This window comes from Artemia franciscana, chromosome 14 (genome assembly GCF_032884065.1).
Source record: "Artemia franciscana chromosome 14, ASM3288406v1, whole genome shotgun sequence".
In the NCBI taxonomy this organism is placed as follows: Eukaryota; Metazoa; Arthropoda; class Branchiopoda; order Anostraca; family Artemiidae; genus Artemia; species Artemia franciscana.
The window spans coordinates 15,165,438-15,193,301 of record NC_088876.1 but is presented as its reverse complement, the minus strand read 5'-3'; the positions used below and the strand labels follow the sequence as shown (position 1 = coordinate 15,193,301).

At 35.9% G+C, this 27,864-nt stretch overlaps 1 protein-coding gene across 2 annotated transcripts in view; it reads right to left on the bottom strand.

Moving 5' to 3' along the window:
* The window catches only part of LOC136035374 (dedicator of cytokinesis protein 7-like), a 189,909-nt gene that overhangs the window by 104,256 nt on the left and 57,789 nt on the right, over positions 1-27,864 (bottom strand). For both annotated transcript variants that reach the window (XM_065717138.1, XM_065717139.1), the window contains exons 12-16: positions 26,376-26,640; positions 20,872-21,013; positions 18,886-19,080; positions 8,974-9,077; positions 25-193 (exon numbers count right to left, since the gene is read on the bottom strand). In XM_065717138.1, coding sequence (XP_065573210.1) covers positions 25-193; positions 8,974-9,077; positions 18,886-19,080; positions 20,872-21,013; positions 26,376-26,640 — 875 coding nt within the window. The remainder of the gene's footprint in view (positions 1-24; positions 194-8,973; positions 9,078-18,885; positions 19,081-20,871; positions 21,014-26,375; positions 26,641-27,864) is intronic.

The window sequence follows — 27,864 nt, the reverse complement described above, 5'->3', positions numbered from 1 at the left end:
AGAAGAAAAAAGTGCCGTACTTACAGAAACAACCTGTACAAGTTTTCCAAGACTTTCAAAGCAAGCGTTTCCAATTGAAACAGTTTGTCCTTGGGCAGATGGTGGGTCGACAGCTAATTTAATTAGCTTGTTCATTATAAGCGGAAGAAAACGGACAAGACGTCCAGGCTTTGCCATTACTAGACCTTCAATGCTGAAATAAAATACGACACAATTAAATAAGAGTTATAAGAGTGTTGCAGACCAAAAAAAGCTCTGAAATCATACTCTTTCGAATAAACAAAAATAAACTCATCATATAGTGTCAACTGTCATTCTTAGCACATTATCCCGTATTACAACTAATTTTCGTTTAGTTTAGTTTTTCTTAATGAATCATAATAATTAAACAAGTTGATCCAAATACAGGCTGAACGGCCTTGTTCATTAATTTATTAATTATAGTACTGATAATTATGAATATCTCACAAGTCACATCTTTCGTGATATATTTCAAGGCGAAAACAAATTCAATTTATTATAATTTTTTATTGTTAAAAATCAAATTTCACTACCTTTAGTTTTTACGTTAATTCTACAACAAAAGGAGCGCCTTAGCTCCGCCTCAAGTTAAACTGAGATATACGCGCGCAAACACCTCGATTGGCCAAAAACAACACCAGTTGATGTTGGCATTCGATTTGATTCAGACCAAATTAAATAATGAGTGAAAGTAAGATAGAAATTGGATTGTTGGACAGTTTAGTTGATGAAGATTATGATCGTGAGAGGTGTGGAAGGCAGTTTAAAGCTGACTTGCGTCGCAGAATACTCTCAAGTGATAGTGATAAAAAAACAAATAATGGCTCCCGGAGCCCAGAGTTTCAAACTGGTGCTCGATATGGCTCTCTAAGCCCTGAAATTAGTTCCAGGAACGAAAAATTGAGCTCTCGGAGCCCACAAATAGGTTCTAGAGCCATCACGGGCTAAACAGAGGGATGCCAAGGCACTTCAAGTGCAAAAGACAATTGATCACTCAACCTTTTGTATTTTAGAGGCAGCAAATGAGATTCTTGAGCTTGAAAATAAACATATCAAAGAAAAGGTTGACAAAAACCTAATGCAGTTCACATGCTTGGCCTCACCAATTATGATCTAAGTCTAAAAAGACGTCATGCAATGGAATTCGCGATGAACCCATATCCCATGATAGCATCAGCTTTATGATCCTGAAGTCAAAGTCAAGGAGAATCTTTTTGGCAAAGATTTCGCCTAAATAACTTCCAAGGCCAAATCCGTGGCAAAAACACGTGCAACGGGGGCCTACCGTTATCGCCGATGGCAAAATGAGGCTCCCGTCCAAATTGTAATGTCCAAATGCAGAAGGCAGGGTCAGGACCGTCAAGATATGTCCAAATTCCAGAATTTCCACAAAAGAGATCGTAAATAGTAGGTATGGACTAATCAACGTGCCCCGCCCTTGATTTTTATGATTTTGTTGTGAATTTTAATAGGCAGTCACAATATTTGGCTGATGTCTTTAAAGCGGGTAGAATTAGTAAGTTTGTCTCAAAATGGCAGTCAATAAACAGTGATTTGAATATTTTAAATATTATAGCTTCAGGCTATAAGATTGAATTCGAGAAACGTCATGAAAAGCTTTGAAAACAAAAAACGAAAGTTTTACGTTAGAAGAAGTACAGGCTACATGAAAAGAAGTTGATATTTTACTGCATGAAGGTGTTATTTTTAAAGTACCCGAGCTCAAAATAAAGGAAATACTTTGTACTTCTCTCGTTTTTTACGGTCCCGAAGAAGGATGGGTCTTCTCGGTTTATTCTGAATCTTAAGAAAATAAACAAAAACATTAAATATTACCATTTTAAAATTGAAAGTGTTCAGTCTGCGGTTCTTTTAATGTCAAAAAATTGTTATATGGTCTCCGTTGACTATTTTTATTGTTCAAGTCTTGTTGATTTTGATGATCAAATGTGGCTTTGTTGTGAAGTAGATTATTGTTATGCCATCTATGCCAAATCTTAACCCAAACTTAAGTTATCACATCTATGCCAAACGGTTTACCATCTGCACCAAGGGTTCTTACAAAACTAATGAAACACCGTTTTCTTCCTACTTCGACGAAAAGGGTATTTGTCTGTTGTTTATCTGGATGATTTTCTCCTTCTGGGGAGGTCATTTTTAGAATGTCAAAACAACGTCTATGAAACAGCGAAATTATTTTCAGAGCTGGGGTTTGTGATTCGCCCGAGAAAGTCAGTTCTTATTTCAAGTCAACAAATAGAATTTCTGGGTTTTCTATTAGATTCGCGATCAATGCGTATTTTCCTGCCGGAAAGGAAAATTAAAAAAAGTTTTAGATTTGATTTCAAAAATTCTTAGTCAAGAATCGAGTACGATTCAAGTATTGGCCGAAATCCTAGGCGTTCTTGTTTCGACCTTCCCAGGAGTGGAATTAGGGCCTTTATATTACCGGAAAGCGGAATCGTTGAAAATTCAAGCACTAAAGTACGCGAGAGAGGATTTTGCGGCAAGGCTAACTTTAACATCCAATGTAAGTTCGAAACTGCAATGGTGGTTGGGTATTGCATACATGCTTCTAAAGCAAATGAGCCTAGATCAATTGACAAATATTTGTGAAGTGATGCATCGAAACTAAGTTGGGCACTTGTGGATGAATATTCCATGAAAACAGCCAAAGGTGAATGGTCCTCAGAAGAAATGGGATTTCACATCAATATTTTAGAAGCGAAGGCCGTTTATCTGGGATTAAATTTGCTTAGGATATTAAAGACATTCATGCCCGGCTGCGTTCAGACAGTATAACGACAGTGCTTACATAAATAAAATGGGAGTATCAAAGTCAGAGTTTTGTAATTATTTCTCAAATATGGTCTGTCAGCTAGTATTGGAGGGCTAAGGGTGAATATCTACAGAACATGTGCCACGAGTTGCTAATATAGCGGATAAAGCATCACGAAAATTTCATAGTTAAAAAGGATGGAAATTGGATTCTCGAATATTTATTATTTCAAATTCTTTGGTGTGTTAGTCGAAAGATATTGGTTTGTTTGCAACTAGATAAAAGTTTTAAATTAAACCATTTGTTTCTTGGAAACCCGATCCAGATTATTTTTTTTTCGCAGATGCATTTGCAATGAGTTGGAAGCCTCATTTCTCTTTTGAATTCCCTCCATTTAGTTTACTTCGGAGGACCCTTCTGTAGGAAGAAACAGATCAGGCAACTCGTATTTTGATCGTTCCAAACCGGACCACACAAGTCTGGTATCCCTTACTATTAAAGGTTTTAATAGGAAGTCCCATACTTCTACCAAATGATATTTTTAACTTTGTCTCTCCCAAAGAAACCGACGTTTCACCATCCACTGTCCAAGACGATACGCCTAGCGGCTTGTGTCGCCTCGGGCAAGGGCTTCATCACCATAGATATTCTCCTTCCACAGTCGATATTATCATGGATGTATGGCGGAATTCAACTAAGCCAGTACAGGGTTTACATTGAAAAATGGATCGATGTTTGTGGTAGAAACACAATCCAGGCCTTGGAGGAAACTCTACCGGAGACTTTGACTTTTCTTGCGGAACTTTTTCACTCAGGGGATGGATTCAGTGCTATTTATTCTGCAAGGAGTGCTTTATCGGCAATTTTACCAAGCCTTCAGTTAGGCAGTAATCACGTCACCAAGAAGTTCAAGAGAGGTGTCTTTAATAGAAGACCTTGTCAACCCAAGATTTCTAGTATTTGGGATGTAAAATGTGTATTCGATCTCTTTTGATTGCCAGCTTGGGATATCGAAAACCTTCAATTAAAGATACTAACAAAAAAATTAACAGTTTTGTTGATTCTATCAGCTTGTGAAAGAGATCAGTTTTTGGCCACTTTGCCACTTAGTAATATGATACATAATGACGATGCAAGTTTTGATTTTCAAATCAACATGTTGCTAAAAACCACGGAACTGGGCAACCACAAATCAATATTTAAGTTTTGGTCTTTTCAAGAGGCGTCTCTGTGGCCGATGACGCACCTAGTATAATAGAATGACGTCATATCCGAATAGAGACGACGCACTTTTTCTTACATATCCAAGTCAAAAAAGTCAAAGTTATCTATTTCTAAACGGATAAAAGAAGTATTATTTCTTGCAGGTATAGACATCAGTGTTTATGGTGCTCATAGCGCACGGTCTGCCTCAACAATCCACCTTTAACAAGAGGACTTGATGTGGACCAAAACGCAAGATATGTAGGCTGGACAAATGCCAAAAAGTTTCCAAGGTTCTATAATAGACCAACTGAAAGTGGACAACAGTTATCTGTCTTTTGAAATTACTCATTGTATTTTGTTATAATTGAAATATCTTACTACAAATGAGTTTTTGTACAGCAGCCTCTTTTTATGCATAGGGCTATTATTGATCATTAGTGTTGGTTTAGCTCACGCTCAACTTTGAAATTTCTGCTTAACTCGAGGCGGAATTAAGGCGCTCCTTTTGTAGTAGAATTGATAAATTAAACGAAAACTTACTAAGTTTGAAGTTTGGTTGTAATTCTACACTAGAGAAGGAGCGTCAGCATAGCTGAGAGTCCAACTGCCCTCCCAATTTCCCTTCCCATTGAACTCTCAGCGTTTCATCATGAGCTTAACCACCACATACTACAATGACTTCTAAATACTGGTGTTGTTTTTGGTCAATCAAATCAATTGCAAGCGTCTATCTCAGTTTAACTCTCAGCAACGCTGGCGCTCCTTTTTTGGAGTAGAATTACAACCAAACTTCAAGCTTGGTAAGTTTTTGTTTAATTCATCAAACACACTTTCGCCTTTGTTTCAACAGTCAACTGTTCCTGAGAACACAGAGAATTCACGTCACTTGAAAACATTATCATCTTTAACTGTAAGAAATCTTCAACTGGACCTCTATATCTTTGAACTCTTTGGTTCAGATTACCGATTTTTTTTTTTCAGCATATTTCAACGACACAACAATTTTTTGTGTTTGTTTAGCCTTCTTTTCAAGAAATTAATTTTTAAAAACTTTTTCGCCAAAGTAAATTTCTCCGATAAAGTAAAAAATCTCCATTAAACCAAGAATGAGAAGAAATAAAGCCAAACAATCTTCAAAGCGTAAAACAACCGCAAATTCCTATAAATAAATAAATGAAACCCAAAATGACCAGAAATTACAATAAATAACCAAGTAAACTCTCAAAACGAGCTAAATATTAACATGAATAGTACTGAAAATCCGCATGCCTTCTCAAGCCGAGAACATAATTTATACTTTACTGAACAAACCAACAAATTAATGTGGATTGACAGTTTAATATACATATATTGATATTTATTCCTTAAAGTATTCATAATTTTTATTTGATTTGAAAATATATTTTCTTTTCAATAAAGTGCAAATTATGTTCTGGCCTTGAGAAGGCATGGGTCTTGTCGGCCCTATTCATATTAATTTCTACTCGTTTTGAGCCTGACTCGGTTATATATTGTAATCTGGGTTTGTTTTTGGGTTTTGTTTATTTATTGATCGTGATTTATGGTAGCCTTGCGCAATGAAGATTATTTGACATTATTTCTGCTCATTTTTGGTTAAATGGAGCTCTTTACTTTTCTTTTAAAAACTTATTTTGTGAAAAGTTATTTAACTAATTTATGTTTGTTTTTTTATTGACAATCTTTTTCATGGAAAAGTAACACATTATATCTTTTTTTTCTTCTGGATCCATAGTTTGGCTTGTTAAATTCTATGTGGAAGAAATTTTTACCAACATTCACACTTTTTGTGTTGCCAGAGCAACACTGGTTTTGTCCCGGTTTTTTTTTTTTTTTTTTTTTTTTTTTTTTTTTTTTTTTTTTTTTTTTTTTTTTTTTTTCTTCTATGTGTCCGATCTCAGCTTATTCCTAGAAACTGGCGAGGGTGTAACCTCTCCGGTTTTTACAGAAAGTGTGGACCTCAGGCCGGATTGATGAATATGACATTACATTTTGGAAAGGTCCACAGAACTCTTGCCTGGGGCCAAAAACAATGGTTTTTGCTTGTCCAGGAGCCAGAGTCTATGGTGTGCGAAGTGAAGTGGAGTTATATAGCCTATGTCAAAGAGGAGTATCTGAAGTTGTGTCGCCAAGCTTTCGTTTCATCAAAGCATGTTTCAGCTTTCGAGTGGAAAGCTCCGTTCTAGCAGGCAAGCAGGTAGGCACCACTTTCAAATTGAAGGTGGACTAAAATCTATATGTGTTAAATATGTATTCGGATGTTACCCGGCCCCACAGCCAATATATCTTCTTTGAGTGACAAATAGAAAAATTTACAGAAGCAAAAATGTGGCATTTTCCCACGGGTCCGAAAGCGCAACCATCTATTGTTTCTATCCATTTCTGATCGTGATTTCGGCTGAGTTTAGCATTCAGTTTTTCGGACTTGGGATTGCGGTAGAGAAATGGTATCAGATGTGCCTAATAAACTTTAAAAGTTCTCTCATTGCTAAAGAAATTGGAGCTTATCCTACGGCAAAAAAATCAACTTTCGAACTAAGACAGATAGAATTTTTTTTTCGACGGTAATCGATAGCTCTTGATGAGCTGATCAAATATATGACATTCATTTTTTGGTACAAAAATTTCTTCATGAGATATATCACTTTGAAAGTTTCAAGGGGTTGACAACTTCAATAGTAAGGTACACACTGAGACGAAATCTAGGCGGTGTATTTGATGGTAAGACCAATTTGGTTCCAGTGGTGAGACATGTAGGGGACTTGTAAGTAATAAGCAGCTTTTAGGCTACAATAAGATTCAGCGATGAGGGGTTTGCAAATTTTGCTAGTTGCAATGAGGGGTTTGCAACTTTTGCGAGTTGGTGCACCTAGTATTTATTTTAAGATCCTTACAGATTAATAACTTCAGCATTTAATCGAAGCGAGGAATCAAAACCAAAGTGTTGCTCTCGCAACACTTTACTCGGCAAAGCCGAACAAAGGTTGCCGCAACACCTCACGTTACTCATGCAACGTAGATCCAGTTAAATCTGGAGATAAACTGTATCGCTTAACTTAGTTTTATACTACCTCAAGTGGAACTGAAAATAAAACTACCATTCCCAAAAAATTATCTATGCTCTTTGACAAGCTGGATACACTTGCACTTTTTCAATTAAGTTAAATTGCAAGAGCAAAGTTAGTAACAGTAGTAGCCCTGAAAGTTTCAACTTAATACCCTCAGTCGTTCTTGCGATATTGCTGAGATGTCTTATTGGCAACTAGTATACACATAATGCCTTTTGATTTGGTTTTAAAACAAGATTTGGATTTAAAGTGGAATGGGCGAATTGCATAACTGTGAGGGGTTGAAACACCCAATATCCCTAAAGATGTAGTTTCTGGACCGTTCAACTATGTCAAACAAAATGGCTATCTCAAAATTTTGATTGGGTGTCTTAGGAAAATTATTGGGCTTGGGATGTGGTTATTTGCTCTCCAATGACTTTTGACTCATAAGTTTCACCTTAATACCCTTAGAGTAATTAGTTAATCTATTCGTAGTAGGAGAATTAGCAGTATACATAAAGTGCCTTCTGCCTAGTTCAAAATCTGGTAAATATTACCCTGAAAAGTCTAACTTAATGATGTAAGCCGTTCTTGAGATATTGCAGTGTGACCCTTTCGATAATTTACAAGCTCATAGTTCAATTCGATTTAGTTCAATATATGCCTAAACATTGGTTAAACGTTTCACCTTAATACCCTTAGCTTGCGTAGTAGAAATAGTTGTAGTAGGAGTAGCATTGGTAGCAGTATGCACATAGCACCTTCGGTTTTCTTCAATACCCCCTTCAAAACACATTGGAAGCTTCAGCTTGATACCATAAGCCATTGCTGATATGTTCTCTTGACAACCTGTAGGGGTATAGTGTGTTTCGATTTAATTCAATACAGTTTCAACATTCCCCAAATTTTTCCCCTTAATACATTTAGTTTTAGTAGCAGTAGTAGTATCAGTACTAATATTAGTAGCAGTAGAAATAATTGTACCAGTAGTAGTAGCTTTAATATAATTATTAATGATAGTAGCAGTAGTAGTAGTATGAGTAGGAGCAGAGGCATTGCAATGCAAATATTGTCTTTTGACTTGTTCAAATTCCCCCACAGCAAGCCCTGTAAGTTTCTAATACACACACCAAACTGTTCACATCCAAAGACATTGCTATACACCCTTTTGACAACCTGCACACAGACGTTGTGATGTGATTCAGTTCAACTTCCTTCTCAATATTTTCTGAAAATTTCACCTTCATACCCTTAGGCATAATTGTAGTAGAAGTCGTAGTAGTAGTAGTATTAGTAGCAATAGTAGTAGTATTAATAGCAATATCACTAGTTTTGGTCAGTTTAATATACCTCTCATAGAGTTCTGGAAGATTCAACTTTTCATCTTAATACTCTTAGCCTTACAAGTAGTTATTATTGAAGTAGTAGTAGTAGTAGTTTAGCAGCAGTGGTAGTAGTGTTAAAAATTTGGATTGGATGTGTTTGGCGAGATGAGGGGGGGGGGGGGGCTGGTGGTCCTCAAATCCCTTTAGACACTTAATATAGGCACTAAACGTTCAATTTACGATCGAATAATTCCCTTTAGAAGGATCCACGACAACTCCTTTTATACAGCATACCTTGGTCAGAGAAGAATAAAAAAAAAAAAAATATAATGATAATGAGAAAAAATGATGTTTTACAAGTCACCAACTTGTGTTTTAACCACATAAATACGGTAAGCCAATTAAAAGAGAGACTTTAAGCGATTTTCTTATACTTATTCTTACAATCCAACCAGCAAGGGTAAAGAATTTGAATACAATATCCTTAAAATACGGACTTTTAAATATTTTATATTTTCTCTTGATTCAAAATGATCAATCTATGTAAACGTAAAATGACTAAGAAAAATATTACCTCTTTTTCAGTCGCGCTTCAATTGTCATATCTTCAATTCTATGAGGCGAGCTATTAATCTCACACTGACAACATGTTTGAAAGAAGGTTTCAATCGCTTTATCCTAGAAAACGAAAAAAATGAAGAAGTTTTTCAAATATATGGCACAAAATTTGGATATGAAAATAGTGCATAGCATACGATTATTACAAGATATTTTAGGAACACTTAAGTTAGAGAAATATATGAATTTAATTTTCCAAACAGCTCATAATTATTGGGGCTGACAATAAAAAATTAAATATTATAAAAAAATTATTTTGTTCTTGTTTTGTTTCTTCAGCTTGATCTTTTTTTCTTCTTGTTTTTTTTTTTTTTTTTTTTTTTTTTTCAAAGCCGAAATCACTGAAGCTGAGATTTTGGAGCTTTAAGCAGTCTTAGTGAATTATTACTGCAATGTAAGTTTTAATTTTCATACAAAGGTCACCCAGTCAGGCACAGATACACACAATTAATTTTAAAAGGACCAAATTTTCCCAAAAACGTCACCTTTTAATGGTGGTTAACTTATGCGGAATAATTTTAAAGCCATGAGAAAAGCACAGAAGTTGTCATACTCTATAGATAATGCTATCACAATAAATTAACAAGAAATTATGTGGAATAGTTTTGGAGCCACGAGAAAGGATAAAGATTGGCATGTTCTTTAGATAAGGCTGAAAAAATGTATCAACAACAAAAATATGTGGAATAGTTTTGGAGCCAGGAGAAACGACGGAGGTTGTCATATTGTATAAATAAGGCTATCAAAATAAATCAGCAACAACATATATGAAACAGTTTTAGAGCCACAAGAAAGAACAGAGGTTATCATATTATATAGATAAGGCTATCAAAATAGATCAATAAAATGGTTTGTTTTATTAAATAATAGACTAGTTTCAGAGCCACCAGAAAGGACAAAGGTAGTCATGTTCTATAGATTAATTAAAAAAAAAACTTTCCAAAACGAAGTTTTATAACGACAAGTAAGGGCCATTTTAAACTTAAGATCAGAAGAAATAGAAACCTACAATAACTCAAACTCAGAACAGCCAGAAATTAATATTAACAAAAATGAAACCCAAAACGAACAGAAATTCAATTAGCAAAACAAAAATACAACAGGTACTAATTTAAATAAAAAAAATAAATCTCAAAACGAGTAAAGCTTAAGTTGAATATGCAAATCAAGCTTAAAACAAACAAAAATATTTTGCTATTGAGGCACAAATGAAACTCGAAACGAACAGAAATTAAATGAACAATCATAGAAAACAAAAAAACAATAGTTAATAATATAAATGAGTAATTAAATCACAAAACAAGTGAAATTTATATTCAACATGCAAATACAGCTTGAAACGAACAGAAATCCCTACAAAGAAAAGTTTGAGTTTTGCTTCCTTCTTTCACTTTAAAGCCTAAAACCTACTGCGTTATTGGCGCTTTACTGAAAACTATATGTGTCTCGAACAGTCTTGAAAAGTACAAATAAAACCAAAATGAATGTTTGATATATAATGCTATTAATTGTTGAAAGATCATGAGTTCAAGATTTTACTTCACTGTAATTTCATTTTCATTTTCAATGCTGCAATACTGGAAAAGAAAATAGTTGTGATATAATTCGTTTTCAGTGAAGCACCAATGATGTTTTAGGTTTTAGACTGTTACATTTCGGGAAGGGGGCAGTATCCAAACTCTTTTTTGTACTGAAGCTATATTTGTCTTGAACAGTCTTGGAAAGAACTAACAAAATTAAACTAAATATCTTATATATAATTACATTAATTGCTGAAAGCTCATTAGTTCAAAATTTAATTCTCTGTAATTTTTGTGTTTATTTTCAATGTTGTAATAAGTAAAAAGAAAACATTTGTAATATAATTCGTTTATAATCCAATGACGCAGTAGGTTTTAGACTTTTGCAGTGAATGAAGGAGGCAAAGCCAAAACTCTTCTTTGTAGAGATTTCTGTTCGTTTCAAGCTAGATTTACATATTCAATTTAAGTTTCGCTCTTTTTAAAATTTATTTACTGATTTGTATTAGTAACTTTTGTTTGGTTGTTTGCTATAATTGTTTATTTAGTTTCTGTTCGTTTGGGGCTTCGTTTATGCCTCAATAGTAAAATATTTTTGTTCGTTTTAAGTTTGATTTTCATATTCAGCTTCAGCTTTACTCGTTTTGAGATTTACTTATTCATTTATATTAGTGCCTGTTGTATGTTTTTTGGCATGTTTCTTGTTTAATTTCTGTTCGTTTCGGGTTTCATTTATTCTTTAAAAGTAATTTCTGGTTATTTTGAGTTTGTCTTATTGTAGGTTTCTATTTCTCCTGACCTTAAGTTTAATATGGCCTTTACTTTTCTTTAGAAAACTTATTTTTCGAAAAGATTTTTTAAAATTAATTTCCGTTCGTTTTTGATTGCCAAAGTTTCAAGGTTTTCAAAATTCCCTGTTTCAAACAACTTTTTTATTCAAAAATTAATAAACAGTTTCGGTAAGAAATAACAAATTAAACTGAATATTGTGTATATAACAATATTGACTGCTGAAAGCTCACCAGCTCAAGACTTTGTTTCACCAAGGCCGGATTTAAAGCTTTGACGTTTCTAGGCCCAAGCATATTTGCCGCTCCGTTTCGGCAAGACTTCCCGGGAAATCCCCAAAACTTTCGGAATAGTTAAAGCCACAGGGGCTAGAGAACCTATTCGTAAATCCTGGTCTGGTTTCATTGCAATTTTCATTTTATTTCCAACGTTGTAATAAGAACAAAAGAAAATATTTGTAATATAATTCCTTTTAGCAAAGCACCAAATTACGGTTTTACGGTTAGAGAAACGGGCAGTAGCAGTACTTTTAAAACATAGCCCCGTCGAAAAACATAGCCCCTACTCCCTGAAAACGACCGCGGTCTAACAACCAATCCTGAATCCAATTCTCACTTGTGTTTGAGTTCTGGTTTCCCAATTATTATAAGAAAAAAACAAGTAAACTAATTTTGTAGAACTTTGTAGCCACTTAAGTAAAAGAATAATAATTCTAAGTAAGAGGCTTGGTTATTTAAGTAAGAGAATGATACTTTTACCGTTAGGGAAACGGACAGTAGCCCTACTCTTGTTGTTGGGTCTGAAAAGTATATAACCGCAATTCTTTCGGAAGTACTGGGGAAAAAAACTTTCGGAAAGTTCTTATAAATCATTTTGTTCGTTTTTTTATTGCATTTAAAAAACTCCTAATTTCAAAGCAAGATTTTTTTTCCACATCAAACTTTCATCACAGTTTGAAAACTAGTATCAAAGTACCCAAGCACCAAAGGAAAGAAAGGATAAAAGCTAACAAGGTATCAAAATAAACAAAGTATCAAAGTAACAATAAGCAACTTGCAAAACTTACATCCCTTGCACCGTAAATCAAAGTTACCACGTAAATCATTAAATCCAAGCATCAAAGTAAGCAAAACATCAAAGTAACAAAAATTAATTTCCATAGCTCAGGGCCATTTCTTTGGGGCTGGGCGGAGATTGGGTCCAACCCCGGAAGCATAGTTATTTGGCCTTTGACCTATTTTGAACAAAATGGCTATCTCCAAATGTTGACCGGATGCCCTTTAGGAAAGTGGGACTTGGGCTAGTTGGCTATTTTTCACTTTTGAGTCTTAAAAAAGAGATAGAAGTTTCAATTTCCCATCGAATGAGCCCCCTCCAAAGTTAATACGACCACTCCTTCCACGGAACCTTATATTCTAATACTAAGCAGCGTACATAAGTTAAAATCCTTGCCCAGGGGCTAGGGAAGATTTCTCAACCCCTATGTTATAGTAATTTGATTTTTGGAATATTTTGAACAAAATGGCTATTTCATGGGATTTCTCAACCTCTAATTTATAGCAATTAGAATTTTGGACTATTTTAAACAAAATTGCTAATCTCAAAATGTTAATCGGATGTATTTTGATCTACAAGCAACAATAGCCAAGGCGTCTGCTGCCACGGGGAGATTAAATCGTCACCTATGGCGGAAAGCAAGTATTAGTCGAAACACGAAGCTGCGAATTTACAACGCCTTGGTTGGGTCTGTAATTCTTTATAGAACAAAACCTGGCCGACCACAATCACAGCTCTCAAGACCGTAGACGTGTTCCAGACGAAAATCATTAGGAGAATATAAGGCCTGACATGGTACTTCGTTAGCAACGAGAAGTTACTACAGACAACGCAGCAGACACTATTTTCCATCCAAATTGCGGAGCGCATTCTACGATGGTACGGTTATCTCCTTAGAATGCCATCACACCTACCTGCGAAAATCGTGCTGGACTTTAACTCACAGAAGCAGGCGCGAGATGACCCCGCGGCAGACCAAAACATCGATGGTCAGATAGTCTTTCAAAATACTTGAAGTTGGCAAACATTAATGTCCGCGATGCACCAGCGTTAGCTGCTGATTGCACCAGTTGGAGGAGGTTGACATCGCTCTACACTGAGGCACGTCCAGTATGAGACAGAAGTCAAGTACGACATTTGGGGAAAAGGGCATGGAGGGGGGGTGTATATACCCTCCGATCACGTTTGGCAACTCTTAAAAAGTTTTCAAGTAGAACTTTCAATTTACAATCAAACGAGCCATCTCAGAAGTTTATGCGACCACCTCTTACATAAAACCTTATATTCCCTCGGGGCATAGCTGACAACACTTCCCCTGAGCTCTGAGGGGATGTGTCGACCCTTGAGTTATTGTTATTTGATCTTTAAACTATTTTGAACAAAATAGATATCTCAAAATTCATTGAAATGAAAGAATTTTCATTGACCTAATGATTAATAGTAATATTTCCTTAAATAGGGACTTAGGGGAATATTCACTAAATGCTCTATACACAAATTTAATTAAAATCGATCTAACAGAATATTTTCAAAAACCAGTAAATATTAACATAGAACCAGTCACAAATAGGCCTTTGAGGTTAGCTGCCAAAAAAGCAAGATTAGCACTAAAACTTGTTTATAATTATCCTTCCTTCTTTCATTTCAAGGAATTGCCTTGTTTCATCTCACTTTACTTATCAGTCCAGGTTGAACTTCGCTGAAGTAAGAATGCTGGGACTGTTTAAAAAAAAATCATTTAATTTTATTGGTCGTATAAAACTAATAAGTTTAAGTTTATCTAAAACTTTAAGTTTCAGTTTAATAAGTATAAATTTTTCTTCTTATTATGTATTTATGTTTTGCTGAGGACGGCCCATGGACATAGGGTCGAAATATTCATTCAAATTAGATTTACACTGTCTTCTTGTTCTTGATGTTTGGGGACTAGTTGCCCTCTGATCTTCTTTTGACTCTTAAAAAGCGAACTAGAACTTTCAATTTATTCAAATAAGCCCTCTCTGAAGTTTATCCAAGCATCCCATCCATAAGAACAATATATGCCCCCACGACATATCTTCCCCAAGGCCCAAAGGCCCTGGGGGGGGGGGGTGTATCGACATCGGAGTTTTTGCTTATGTGAACTTTGAACTATTTTTTAACAAAATAGCTATCTCCAAATTTTTATCGGATGCGTTTGAGAAAAAAGGGCGTGGGGGGGGGGTCTAGTTGCGATCGGATCTAACACTTTCAGTTTCCAATCATATGAGCTCTCGCTGAAGTTTATACGAACATCCCTTCCATAAGGGCCTTATATTCCCCCAGCACATAGCTTAAAACGCCGGGCCCTGGGCCTTGTGTCAACACTGGAGTTTTTGTTTTCGGACCTTTGAATTATTTTTAACAAAATGTCTATCTCAAAATTTTTATCGAATGAATTTGGGAAAAAAGAGGCGTAGGGGGGGGGGGGGTGTCTAGTTGCCCTCAGATCTCTTTTGACTCTTAAAAACTGAACTAGAACTCTTAATTTCCAATCAAATGAGCACTCTCTAAAGTTTATACGAACATCCCTTCTATAACAACCATATATGCCCTAAGGACACAACACACAACGCCTGCATCCAGGCCCTGAGGATTGTGTCGACCCAGGAATTTTCGTTAGATGATATTTGAACTATTTTTTTTTTTAAAGTTATCTTAAAGGCTATCTCAAAGTTCTTATCGGATAGGTTTGAGGAAAATAGGGCACGGAGGGGAGTAGATGCCCTCCAATCTCTCTTGACTCTTAAAAAGTGAACTAGAACTTTCAATTTCCAATCAAATGAGCCCTCTCCGAAGTTTGTACGAGCATCCCTTCCATAAGAATCATATATGCCCCAGAGCATAACTTATAACGACTGCCTCCGGACCCTGGGGGGTTGCGTTGACATAGGAGTTTTTCTTGTCTGACCTTTGAACTATTTTTTTTAACAATATGGCTATATCAATATTTTTATAGAGTGCATTTGGGAAAAAAGGGCGCGGAGGGCTAGTTGTAAAGCCGTATGACCTTTACATTAGGCAACGCTTTAGTGTTGCCTCTGAAAAGTGAACTAGAACTTTCACTTTCCAAACCAATGAGCCCTTATATGCCCCCAGGGTACTACTTACACCGTCTGCCCCCAGACCCTGGGGGTTTGTGTCGACACCGAAGTTATTGTTGTCTGACCTTTTAACTATTTTTAACAAAATATCTATCTAAAAATTTTTATCTGATGTATTTGGGGGCAAAAGGGCGTGGAGGGCTAGTTGCCCTCGGATCTCTTTTGACTCATAAAAAGTGAACTTCCTTAATAACCTTATATGCCCCCAGCGTACCACTTACACCGTCTGCCCCCATACCCTGGGGGTTTGTGTCGACACCGAAGTTGGTCTAACCTATCTCAAAACTTTTATCTGATACATTTGGGGAAAAAAGGGCGTGGAGGGCTAGTTACACTCGAATCTCTTTTGACTCATAAAAAGTGAACTAGAACTTTCAATTTCCAATCAAACAAGTCCCATCCAAAGTTTATGCAACGACCTCTTCCATATGAAATGCCTCTGGGAAAAAGAACATAAACGATAAAATATTGAAGCCGTATGGCCTTTACATTAGGCAAAGCTATAGTGTTGCCTCTGAAAAGTGAACTAGAACTTTCACTTCCCAAACAAATGAGCCCTTATATACCCCAGCGTACTAATTACACCTTAAAAAGTGAACTTCCTTAATAACCTTATATGCCCCCAGCGTACTACTTACACTGTCTGCCCCCATACCCTGGGGGTTTGTGTCGACACCGAAGTTGGTCTGACCTATCTCAAAACTTTTATCTGATGCATTTGGGGAAAAAAGGGCGTGGAGGGCTAGTTACACTCGAATCTCTTTTGACTCATAAAAAGTGAACTAGAACTTTCAATTTCCAATCAAACAAGTCCCCTCCAAAGTCCGTCCTTCGGACGTTGCCTTCGGATCTCTTTTGACTCATAAAAAGCGAACTAGAACTATCAATTTCCAATCAAACGAGTTACTCCAAAGTTTATGCGACGACCTCTTCCATATGAAATGCCTCTGGGAAAAAGAAAATAAATGATAAAATATTGAAGCCGTATGGCCTTTACATTAGGCAACGCTATAGTGTTGCCTCTAAAAAGTGAACTAGAACTTTCACTTTCCCAACATAGTGCCCTCTCTGAAGTTTGGCCTATACGAGCATCCCTTCCATAAGAACCATCTATGCCCCCAGGGCAAAACTTACAACACCTGTCCCGGGCCCTCGGTGGTTGTGTCGACACTGGAGTTTTGTTATCTGATGTTTGTACTATTTAAGTAAAAATGGTTTAAAAAGTATTTAATGGTTTAAAGGGCGTGCGGGGTGCTAGTTGCCCTTGAATTTCTTTTGACACTTAAAAGATAAACTAGAACTTTCAATTTCCAATCAAGAACCCTTTCTGAGGTATATACCAGCATTCCTTCCATAAGAACCATATATGCCCCCAGGGCATAACTTACAATGACTGCCCCGGGCCCTGGGTTGTTGTGTCGACACCAGAGTTTTGATATCTGACTTTTTAACTATTTTTAACAAAATGACTATCTCAAAATTTTTATCTGGCACATTTGGGGAAAAAGGGCATGGGGGGATTTTTGTTATCTAGCCTTTCAACTATTTTTCTCAAAATTTTTATCCGATGCATTTGGGTGAAAAGGGCATGGAAGGGGGGGGGACTAGTTGCCCTCCGATCTCTTTTGACTCTTAAAAACTGAACTAGAACATTCACTTTGCAAAGAAATGAGCCCAGTCTGAAGTTTATACGAACATCCGTTCCACAAGAACCATGTACACCCCCAAGGCATAACGTACAACGCCTGATCCCGGACCCTTGAGGGGTTTTATCTTCACCGGAAAATTTTGTTATTTGACCTCTTAACTATTTTTGACAAAATGGCTATTTTAAATTTTTCTCTGATGCATTTGGGGTAAAGAGCGTGGGGGGAGGCTAGCTGCCCTCCGATCACTTTTGAATCTTTAAAATGAACAGCAACTTTCAATTTTCAATCAAATGAGCCCTCTCGGAAGTTTATACGTGTATTTCTTCCACAAAAACCTTGTATGGCCCCGAGTACAACTGCCCCCGGGCCCTGACTTTTTAACTATCTTATTTTGTAATTATTCTTAACAAAATTTCTATCTCAAAATTTTATTTGATGCATTTGAGGAAGAAAGGAGTAGTGGGGGAAGGGGGCTAGCTGCCCTCCGATCACTTTAGACTCTTAAAGTGAACTAGCACTTTCAATTTTCAATCAAATAAATCCTCTCTGAAGTTTATGCGTGCATCCCTTCCATAAGAACCTTATATGCCTCCAGCGTACTACTTACACCGTCTGCCCCCAGACTTTGAGGGTTTGTGTCGACACCGAAGTTATTGTTGTCTGACCTTTGAACTATTTTTAACAAAATACCTATCTCAAAATTTTTATCTGATGCATTTGGGGAAAAAAGGACGTGGGGGGGGGGGCTAGTTGGCCTCCGATCTCATTTGAATCTGAAAAGAACGAACTAGAACTTTTCATTCCCAATCAAATGAGCCCTCTCTGAAGTTTATACGTGCTTCCCTTCCAGAAGAACCCTATTTGCCCCTATCTCAAAATTTTTATCAGATTTATTTTGGGAAAAGGGGCATGGGGGGGGGGCTAGCTGACCTCCGATTACTTTTGACTACTAAAAAGAGCACTAGAGCTTTGATTTCCAATAATATGCCTCTTTTAAAGTTTATACGAGGACCCCTTCCATATGAAGTGCCCCTGGGGCACTAATAAAAAATAAATATAAATAAAAAATAATGATAATAATAAAATATTGGAGCCGTATGGCCTTTACTATAGGTAATGCTATAGAGTTGCCGCTGAAAAGGGTTTAAAAAAAATGAAATAGTTTTGAAGCCCCAAGAAAGGATAGAGAATGTCATATTCTATAGATAAGGCTAATAGCGAGTGACGAGTGAGTATACTCTTACATTGATATGTATTAATATTTTGTGTTACAACATTTTAATGTAATTTTTTACTTACTTTATATTATATATTATTATATTAACTTTATATATTATTATAACTTTAGATTTAAATTTAAGTTAAACTTTCAGATATGTAAATATAAATATAAAATAAAATTTAAACATATAAGGAATTCATGTTAAATTTTTAAGAGAGAAAGAACAAAACTTACAAACAGTTTTCTTATGTGGTTCTTAGGCATCAAGGTGAAGAGAGTCAAGGCTCACAACTGAGTCACAGTGAAACAAGCCACACACTTGGCACACAAAACATGTTACCACAAAATCAAGATGAAGATACTTTTAAAATAAACAAGGGGCTCAATTCCACCAGTCTTAGCATATTTACCGTCTGTATGAATAAAAAATAGACTTTAAAAATAATTTAAACTTAATTGAAAATAATTTTGAATTTAAGGAACATTAAGAATTCACAATAAAATCATTACCTCAGTATGAATAGATGAAACCGTGTCGACACATATAGTGAATAGACCTTTTCTATTGTCTAACCATTTTGAGCTTGTGACTGGAGGAAAAAAATCTGTTGGTACGAAGTTATAGCTTGGTGGCGGATGTTCCAATAAAACTGGAAGATTAAAATCGCCCGTTTGGAGAATTCCATCCTTCAAAAGAGGTAGCCACTGCAAAAGGAAAAAAGAGAAAGTAAAAAAAAAAACGATACTGCACTGTTTTGTAGGGCCATCTTTATCGGAGCAATTTATCTCCTTTTATACAAGCTTGGGACAGAATGAATGACAGAATGTAATGGCTTAGTCATAATTCCGGTTTCAGGTTCGCACTTTCTCTAAGAACCGCGGAGATTACACCCTCACCAATTTTGATAATAGACTAAAATCGTTGGTATCGATTTTTGTTTCTTAAAGCCCAAGTTCTGCTTCCATAACAGAATTGACCTATTTATGAGAGGGCCAGTCACCTCTCTTCCCAATCTTTAACAATGAATTTCAATTAACACTTTCAAGAATAAAAATAGCTTTCTCGTAGTTCTATATCGACTGGCTATTACAGAATTTTTTTTTTTTTAACAGTACTTTGATTTTATTTCGTCTAAAATTGTTGGTTCGTGGCACAAAATGGCGGAAACCAGCACTTTGCCACCATTCCAATTTTTTTTTTCAACGATCATTTGTTGGATATAATCAACGTCGATGAAAAAAAAGTCAAGAGAAGCATGCATTGGGAAAAATGATACATTTGTGTCTTTGGATATAGGGACTTCGAAACTCCAATATACACTGAATTTTAAGAGCCGCTCTCCCTCCTCCCGAGTTTTCAGAAAATTGTACAGGTTTTACCTTAGTTCTAACTTACGAGGGACAGCTTAAATATAGTTTTGTTGTTTTTTTTGAGCAAATTACTAGCCACTTGATCAGTAAATTGACTTTGATCAAATCCCTGAGGATGTTAAAATGATATAATTGCAATGGCTTTAAATACAAACAAAGCTTTTGAAAGCTAAATTAAAAATTGATCAATCTTACATACTTTGATATTAGCAGAAATAATAGATTTTGAACAACATTTGATTAGTGTTTTGATCAAGAGACTGTATCTTTTTTTTTAATGACAGTTATTCCATTCTCTTGACTTGCGGCTTCTATCCGGTTCAGCTCCCTACTGAATTAAATCGTAAAGAACGACATGGAAAATAAATCTGAAGAGAAGTAAATGCAGACGATAAAAATGAACGCCTGTTCGTTTGCACTTCAATATGATTACGATTTACCATATATGTATTTTAGAAAAATTCAAAACATGGATTATAAACATAAAAGAGAATGCAAAGGATTTTGGTAGACCTTCCCCTTTCCTCCCAGAGAACTGAAAATCAAATTGGTATGAGTTAAAGAATTCTATCTGTAAAAAAGAAAAAATAAAGACTGATATAGTCCAGAAGAAAATCATGAACAGACTTAATAGGAGGACCCCAATCAAAAATAAAAAATAGTCATAATTCAAACATTTTTGAATGATTAAATCTCAAGGATTGTCCTATCTCATATACGAACTTGAGGAAGGTTCGAAGTTGAGACCCCCCCCCCTCGTTAATGGCAAGAGTTTCTGTTAACAATAAACTATAATAATTGACGAGTTGAACACCAATAGATATCAAGAGTTCCATCATATTAAATTTTTCATTTTTACTCATATTTTTTTTGGAATGTGATTTATAAACTTTTTAGACAAAACTTCAAGTTTTTAGCTCCAAAAGTCTACCTTTATTCTAAAGAGACAACATAAGGTTTAAATAAATTTAAAGTTCTGCCTATCTATGCTGATACTTTATCAACTATCACCATGAAATAACAATTTCGTTGTTCCTCTTTTAAAAATGTATGGCCGTGAAACCGGCTGAAACCTTTGCACATAAATGTCATTTTAAACTGCAATTTCGTTTTGGTGTTACTTACTGTGTATCCAACTGGGGTTTCAACGCACGTCGTCTCTTGCTTTTTCTGACACGAAACGTGGTAAAAAGTAAAAAACAGATGGTGGCCAGATCCAAGTGTTGCTGGAAGTTTGATCTTGATTTCATCGTAAAAGTCAGGACACCTAAATTAAAATGAAGGAAGTTATGCACAATAGACTCAAACAAGTTATCATACAAGTTTTTCAGAAGCCAGTTAGAATGAATCCCCAAAAACAAATATTAAGGCCACATATTACGAAGATTCGAAAAACTGCGTTTTCCCACAGAGCTCAGCTCAGGAAAAATTCAGGCTCACTCAGGCACGTAAAATCTAACACCACTTAAAAGAGGTATTTTCTGTGGAGATGTCTCAATCGGCCAGAAAAATTTGTCAATTACGAGAGGATTCTCAAGTTTTACTTATCAATGCTTTACTCAATAACTGCTTTTGCCAGTAGAATTCATTCGGGCTCATACATACAAGTCGATTAGGGGGAGGGATGCATTTGCGGCGGGACTCTACCCAAAAAATCTCCTATGGATCATCTCACACAGGAATTTTTCTTTTAAAGTACAGGTATTAGGATATAAAATGTCCCATCACCCTATCAATTATGTAATTGCCAATTTTATATGAGTGGCTCATACTACTACAAAGACTGCATACTTATGCATCATAAAATCTACAAATTCTCAACAAATTAACACCAAGGTTTGGGTGCTGAAAGGGCCAGATTTGTGTACCAACTTCTTTTTACACATCAACTAAGCTTTCAACAACCTTAAGCCAGAAGCCATTATTAGCCATTAGCCAGAGTTAATATTGTATTTTCTGAAAGTAAAATTCTCTCTATCGTGAAATTTTTTACATCCCTATAAACCGTCAACACACATAATATATATATATATATATATATATATATATATATATATATATATATATATATATATATATATATATATATATATATATATATATACTAGCTGTTGGGGTGGCGCGAAGCGCCACCCCAACACCTAGTTGGTGGGGCGCTTCGCGCCCCCCCAAGCGCGTAAGTCGTTACGGGCCATATTAGTTACGCGCCATTGTAGTTGTGTCCCTGTGTCCTACCTGTGAATATAGATAGATTTATATATGTGTTTCAAACTACGTAAAAATTGCGAATATACAACATTTTTGGCTTTCCCACTACTGGGAGCTTTCCGTTTCCAATTGCCAGCAATTGATCTGAAAATGTTTGACCAGAGTCATCGTTTTGCAATCGGACACGCATATTTGTAGTTAATTTTAATATTTTTACGTGTGCCCATAAATTAGAATTTTTCAGGCAAGCATTCATTTCGTCTGCAGGAGTTAAACTACGTAAAAATTGCGAATATACAACATTCTTGGCTTTCCCATTGTCTGTGCATATACAAAGCCGTATGTACTAATAATGACGTCATATGCAAACGCTCTTTTTACAAACAAACAAACATGCATACTTAACCGCTTCATTTGGTTCCAAAACTGTGTCGATTGACTTGTAAAGGACTGCCTGGTCTCGAATCTTGGTCAAAACAATATTGTTGATTTCCTGGACGTCTATATTTTTGGGTGCGAGAATCGCTCTTTCACTTAGCCATTTATTATTTTTATAATTTTTTAGAATATTCGGAAATACTTTTTCAATCAATTCATTTTTGGACGTCACTAAATTACAGAAATCAGCAGGTAGTTGTATACGTCCTGAAATTGAGTATCGTATCATAAATGTCTTTTTGTTCCGACGTTAACTTGGAAATGTTATTTTGTACATACGACAATAGATCACTCGTACTGTAACTTTGTTCACGATCCAATTCTACACATGTTGAAACAGCAGCGATACGGTTAGATGAAGGCATTCCCAAATCCTGAAGAGGTTTGTTTGCCATACGTACGCACAAATCTTCTATAATAACTAAAGTGTAGTTATAAATTTCTGATGTAAAATCAAAAGTCATATCTGACGTCTCTAACTGTTTTCGATGGAGTATATCTACGGACATTTTTGACTTATATTTTCCCCATAACTCTGTAGGAGCTGATGGAGAGCAAGTTGTTAAAATGACGCCAAACAATGCACGAATTTCACTTGGGGTTGACGTTTCGCACGCGTCATTGATGCAGTTATCCCAGTGTTGGTCATTCTCCAATAAATTCAGAGCTTGGCATGCACTACGGTAAGTGTCATGTATAGTACCGTTTACAGTTCTCAAATACTCAAAGGATGTCGGACCGGGTACATTCACCAAAAGCAGGCGTAGAAAGAAGCATTCATGTTGATTGGGGTGACCGGTGTAGAGTCTTCCTATCGTGGTATCTTTGAAGATGGTAGGTTGGCCGTCGACTGACTTACCCTGTTTTCGACGTTCAAATACTTTATTTTTAGTATTCCACGTGTAATACGAAGGCACTTCAGTATACAGCAGTGTTTTTGCAAAAGAATCATTTTTGCAAAGCGAAAAAAAAGCTGTTAATTTTGTATCCGGTGGATTCAGGGCTCTTTGTTGCACGTTGGTTTCCGAGAAATAAACACGTTGACCATTCTGTAAATGTACCGCTAAGTGAACAACAGCTGGACTACGTTCATGTATCGGAAATGAAAGAATTCGCCAAACAGCTTTATTACTGCTTATGTATCTTCCAGCCTGATATTGTACGATTTCGTCGAAATCTTTGATTTTGGGCTGCAAGCCAAAAACTGCCATGTCACTGCCTTTGTTGACGTATTTACATATGTATTTGATTGCCTTTACGGAGTTACAGTATTCAACGTTTATGTGTGCATTAAATGTTTTTGATAATAATGGGGAATATGGAACAACCCACTGGTTATCTACTTCGATGGTGGTACCGTTGCCATTGTAGGTTCTTCAGTCATTTTACAATTAGAAATTTCTCTTTCAACGGTCTTCTTACAATTAAAAATTTGTCTTTGAACGATATTCTTAAATACCTGTGTCCTGGTCGTCATTTATATTCCCTGTGTCCCGGTCGTCATTTGTGTCCCGGTATCCCAGTCTGTAATTTCTCTTTGAGTGTCCCGGTCGTTATTTATATTCCCTCTGTCCCGGTCTGTAATTTCTCTTTGAGTGTTTTTCTTTTTAGTATTTTTTAGTTTTTTACATTTTTTCTTTTTTCAGTTTTCTTTTTCTTCTTTATTTTTCAGCTTCACTATGAAATACATATCGCCGAACCTTTGTTTTTTTAACTAAAATCTGGTAGGCATTGATGACCTTATCCAAGTCAAAATCCCAAACCCAATCATCATCGCTATCATTTTCAGTTTTGATATGTTTTGACTCTCGCTGTCCAGGTGGATCTTCATCTAACTGCGCGGTTTTGCGTTCTTTAGCCTCAAGCCTGTTTCCTTGCTGTTCTTTTGATTCCTCGGCACGCTTTCTTTTCTGACTTTCTCTATCAGCAGCAAGTTTTTTGGCATAGACTCTTTGAGCATCTTCATCGGCTTTTGCCATGGTAAGTTCATCAGTCATTGTAAACTTAAACATTAATAGATTTCTACGTGAACATATGTCTTAAATATCTTGAATGACGTCACCGTCAAAGCAAAAATGACGACAACTAATTTCATGATGTCAGTGGACACAGAAACATGACGTCACCTGATCCACAGACAGACACACAGACAGACAACTTATTTTTATATATATAGAATTTAAAAATAAGTTGCTTGTGTGTTATGTCTGTCTGTCCGCATATGACGTATGAATTATTTCATCATATACAAATTCAAAAACGAATGTATTCAAGCCAAAAAAAAAACTAAAAAACTAAAAAAAAGGTAAAAGCTACAGAAAAAACTAAAAAGAAAAAAAAACTAAAAACTAATAAAAAAACTAAAAAAGCTAAAAAACTAAAAAAAAAAACTAAAACAGAAAAAAAAGAAAAAAAAGGAAAAAAACTGAAAAATAAAGGAGAAAAACAAAACTAAAATAATAAAAATAAAAATAAAAAAAACTAAAAAGAAAAAGAAAAAAACTAAAAAAACTAGAAAAAAGGTAAAAACCAAAAAAAAAAACTAAGAAAAAAAAGGGGAAAAACACAAAAATTTATTTCATCATATACCAATTCAAAAACGAATGTATATACAGACCGGGACACCGGGACACAAATGACGACCGGGACAGAGGGAATATAAATGACGACCGGGACACAGGGACACAACTACAACGGGGACGCCGGGGGGCACAGGGGGATATGTAAATGACGACGGGGACACATGGAATGTTCGATTAGCAATCACCACCAACAAAGCTCAAGGGCAATCATTAAAATCATGCGGTATAACAAAAAAAACTAAAAAAGGTAAAAAACTAAAAAAAAGACCAATTCAAAAACGAATGTATAAACAGACCGGGACACCGGGACACAAATGACGACCGGGACACCGGGACACAGAGAATATAAATGACGACCGGGACGCTCAAAGAGAAATTAAAGGCTGGGACACTAGGACACAAATGACGACCGGGATACTGGGAATATAAATGACGACCGGGACACAGGGACACAACTACAATGGGGACACCGGGGGCACAGGGGGATACATAAATGACGACGGGGACACAGGGAATGTTCGATTAGCAATCACCATCAACAAAGCTCAAGGGCAATTATTAGAATAATGATGTATAGATCTGAATACGGATTGTTTTTCCCATGGACAATTTTCTGTTGTTTGTTCAAGAGTCGGGAAACCTGACAATCTATTTATATGCACAGACAATGGGACATCGAAGAATGATGTATATTCGCAAGTTTTACGTAGTTAAAAACATATATATATATCTATCTATATTCACAAGTGGGACACAGGGACACAACTACAATGGCGCATAACTAATATGGCTGCGTAACGACTTACGCGCGGGGGGGGGTCTTGGGGGGGGGGCGAAGCGTCCCCACCAACTAGGTGTTGGGGTGGTGCAAAGCAAAGCACCACCCCAACAGCTAGTATATATATATATATATATATATATATATATATATATATATATATATATAGTACTCGTGCCTTGTCCCTTACATTAGAAAAGAGCTGTATCGCGCGACAGAAGTTTAGCCAAATCTCCGAAAACACATTGTCATATTCCGCCCAGCTTCTTAACCATTCGCTCAACTTCATAACCATGCAGTAAAATCAGTCAAATAGCTACTTTACCAAGTATTTTTATATTACTTTATGTTTTCTTTAAGAAGTACTGAAAAGACTTTAGCTAAAATAACTAAAATGAATTATTCCAACAGGTATATATAATCTAGATAAAGCTTACTTGCTGTTAGTATCAAATCCGTAATTTGGGGTAATTTTTATAAATACTAATTTGGGGCTAAATCCCAAAAACGGTAGCATTTTATTTGAGAAGGGAAAAAACTGACACAGAAAAACAAAAATGCACAAAATTGAATAGCTTATATGAACTAAAAACATAGTTCTAAATTACAAAAAAAAAACTTACCGGTTGTGATAAGCTACTGACGTAATGTATTCTGTACTAAATTCAGGACAAGAAGACTTCCCAAATATAACTGGCAGTGCATCATTTTCATTATCTGAGGGCAACAGCTGAACCTTAACAGCAATATTTCTAGCTGATCCAGGTTTATTCGTAAAATTTATGTTCTTTGGGTAAACAAATAGCAGATTTCTATATAACTGATGTGGAACTAATATCTCTCTTGGTGGGAATTCAGCAAGATCTTTTGTAGGTCTGACATGCTCATCTAGAATTAACAATGTACAAAATGACAAGGAAATGAATAATAATTGAACAATAATTGAAAAGTTAAAAAAGCTTTGATTATTATTATCAGCATTGTTAAAGCAGACAAAAGATTAAATGAAATCTACTGCTCGCAGGACTGAGTTGTATAATGGAACTCAAAGTGCCAGTACTAAGTACACTTGCGCTAATCAGTAAAATAGGCTTGATCAAAAAACAAGACTGCGTGTTTTACCTAAATTTGATTATGCTTACACCTCAATCAATTTCTCAGCTTAAAGAAAACTTCCTTCTTTATAGCCCTACACTACCGCTCGCAACTAGGAGAGGGATTAGGAGTTTGACCCCCCCCCCTCCGAAAATGTTTGTCCGACTAAAAACGCAACAAAAATGCATTTGATGCGTTTTTAAGTTTTATTTGTACTCCCCCCTCTCCTCCCAACGGCTATGCCCTATCCTTATCCAAGTTTTAGAAATTCCAGTTAGTTTAAAGTGGAAAAGTTAGTTTAAAGATAGAAAAAGTGGTCGATAAGTAAAAGATGCTAAGAACCCACGATAGGCTTTACTAGGAAAAAAATATCTAGTTTATTAAACTTAACCTGGTAAATTCATCAGTATTACAAAATATATCCGCAATTTCAATAAATGATCATTTCTCCTTGCTATCTTCATTCAGTTGAGGGCAAAGTGACCGTTGTACTATTTATTGCACTATTCACCTACTATTGTACCATTATAAAATATTCTGCCTCTCTATCAGCCAAATCACAGCAGCAGACGCAGGTGCTGTCACAGATATGCAATAAAGCCCAATCGCAGAAAAAGGCTCAAACCATTATATAGCTTTCCGCACTTCATGAAACTGTGCAACTTTCTCTGACAGTGTTCTCTTGGTTGAGGCTAAAATGGTCAGAGATTAATTCAGCCTAGCTGCACAACAAATTTTCACAGAAAACGTAAGCGTCATTACAGTTCCTGCAAAAGAGCCTCATGACGCTCAACCAAATTAGTAAAGCACACACAACGAATAATTCCTGTCAATGCAGGGCAAGTTTCAACAGCTGCCGGATGTATCATGACCTTGAAGGTCTTTAATAGGGATATCCTTAAGTTATGGAAAGTTTCCAACACAGTCTCTAGGAAATACCTACACAATATAGCTCTGGACTTCGTGACCGCATGTACAGTTTTTGTTCCTCCCAAAAACGATTCCTTCCGATGTCCG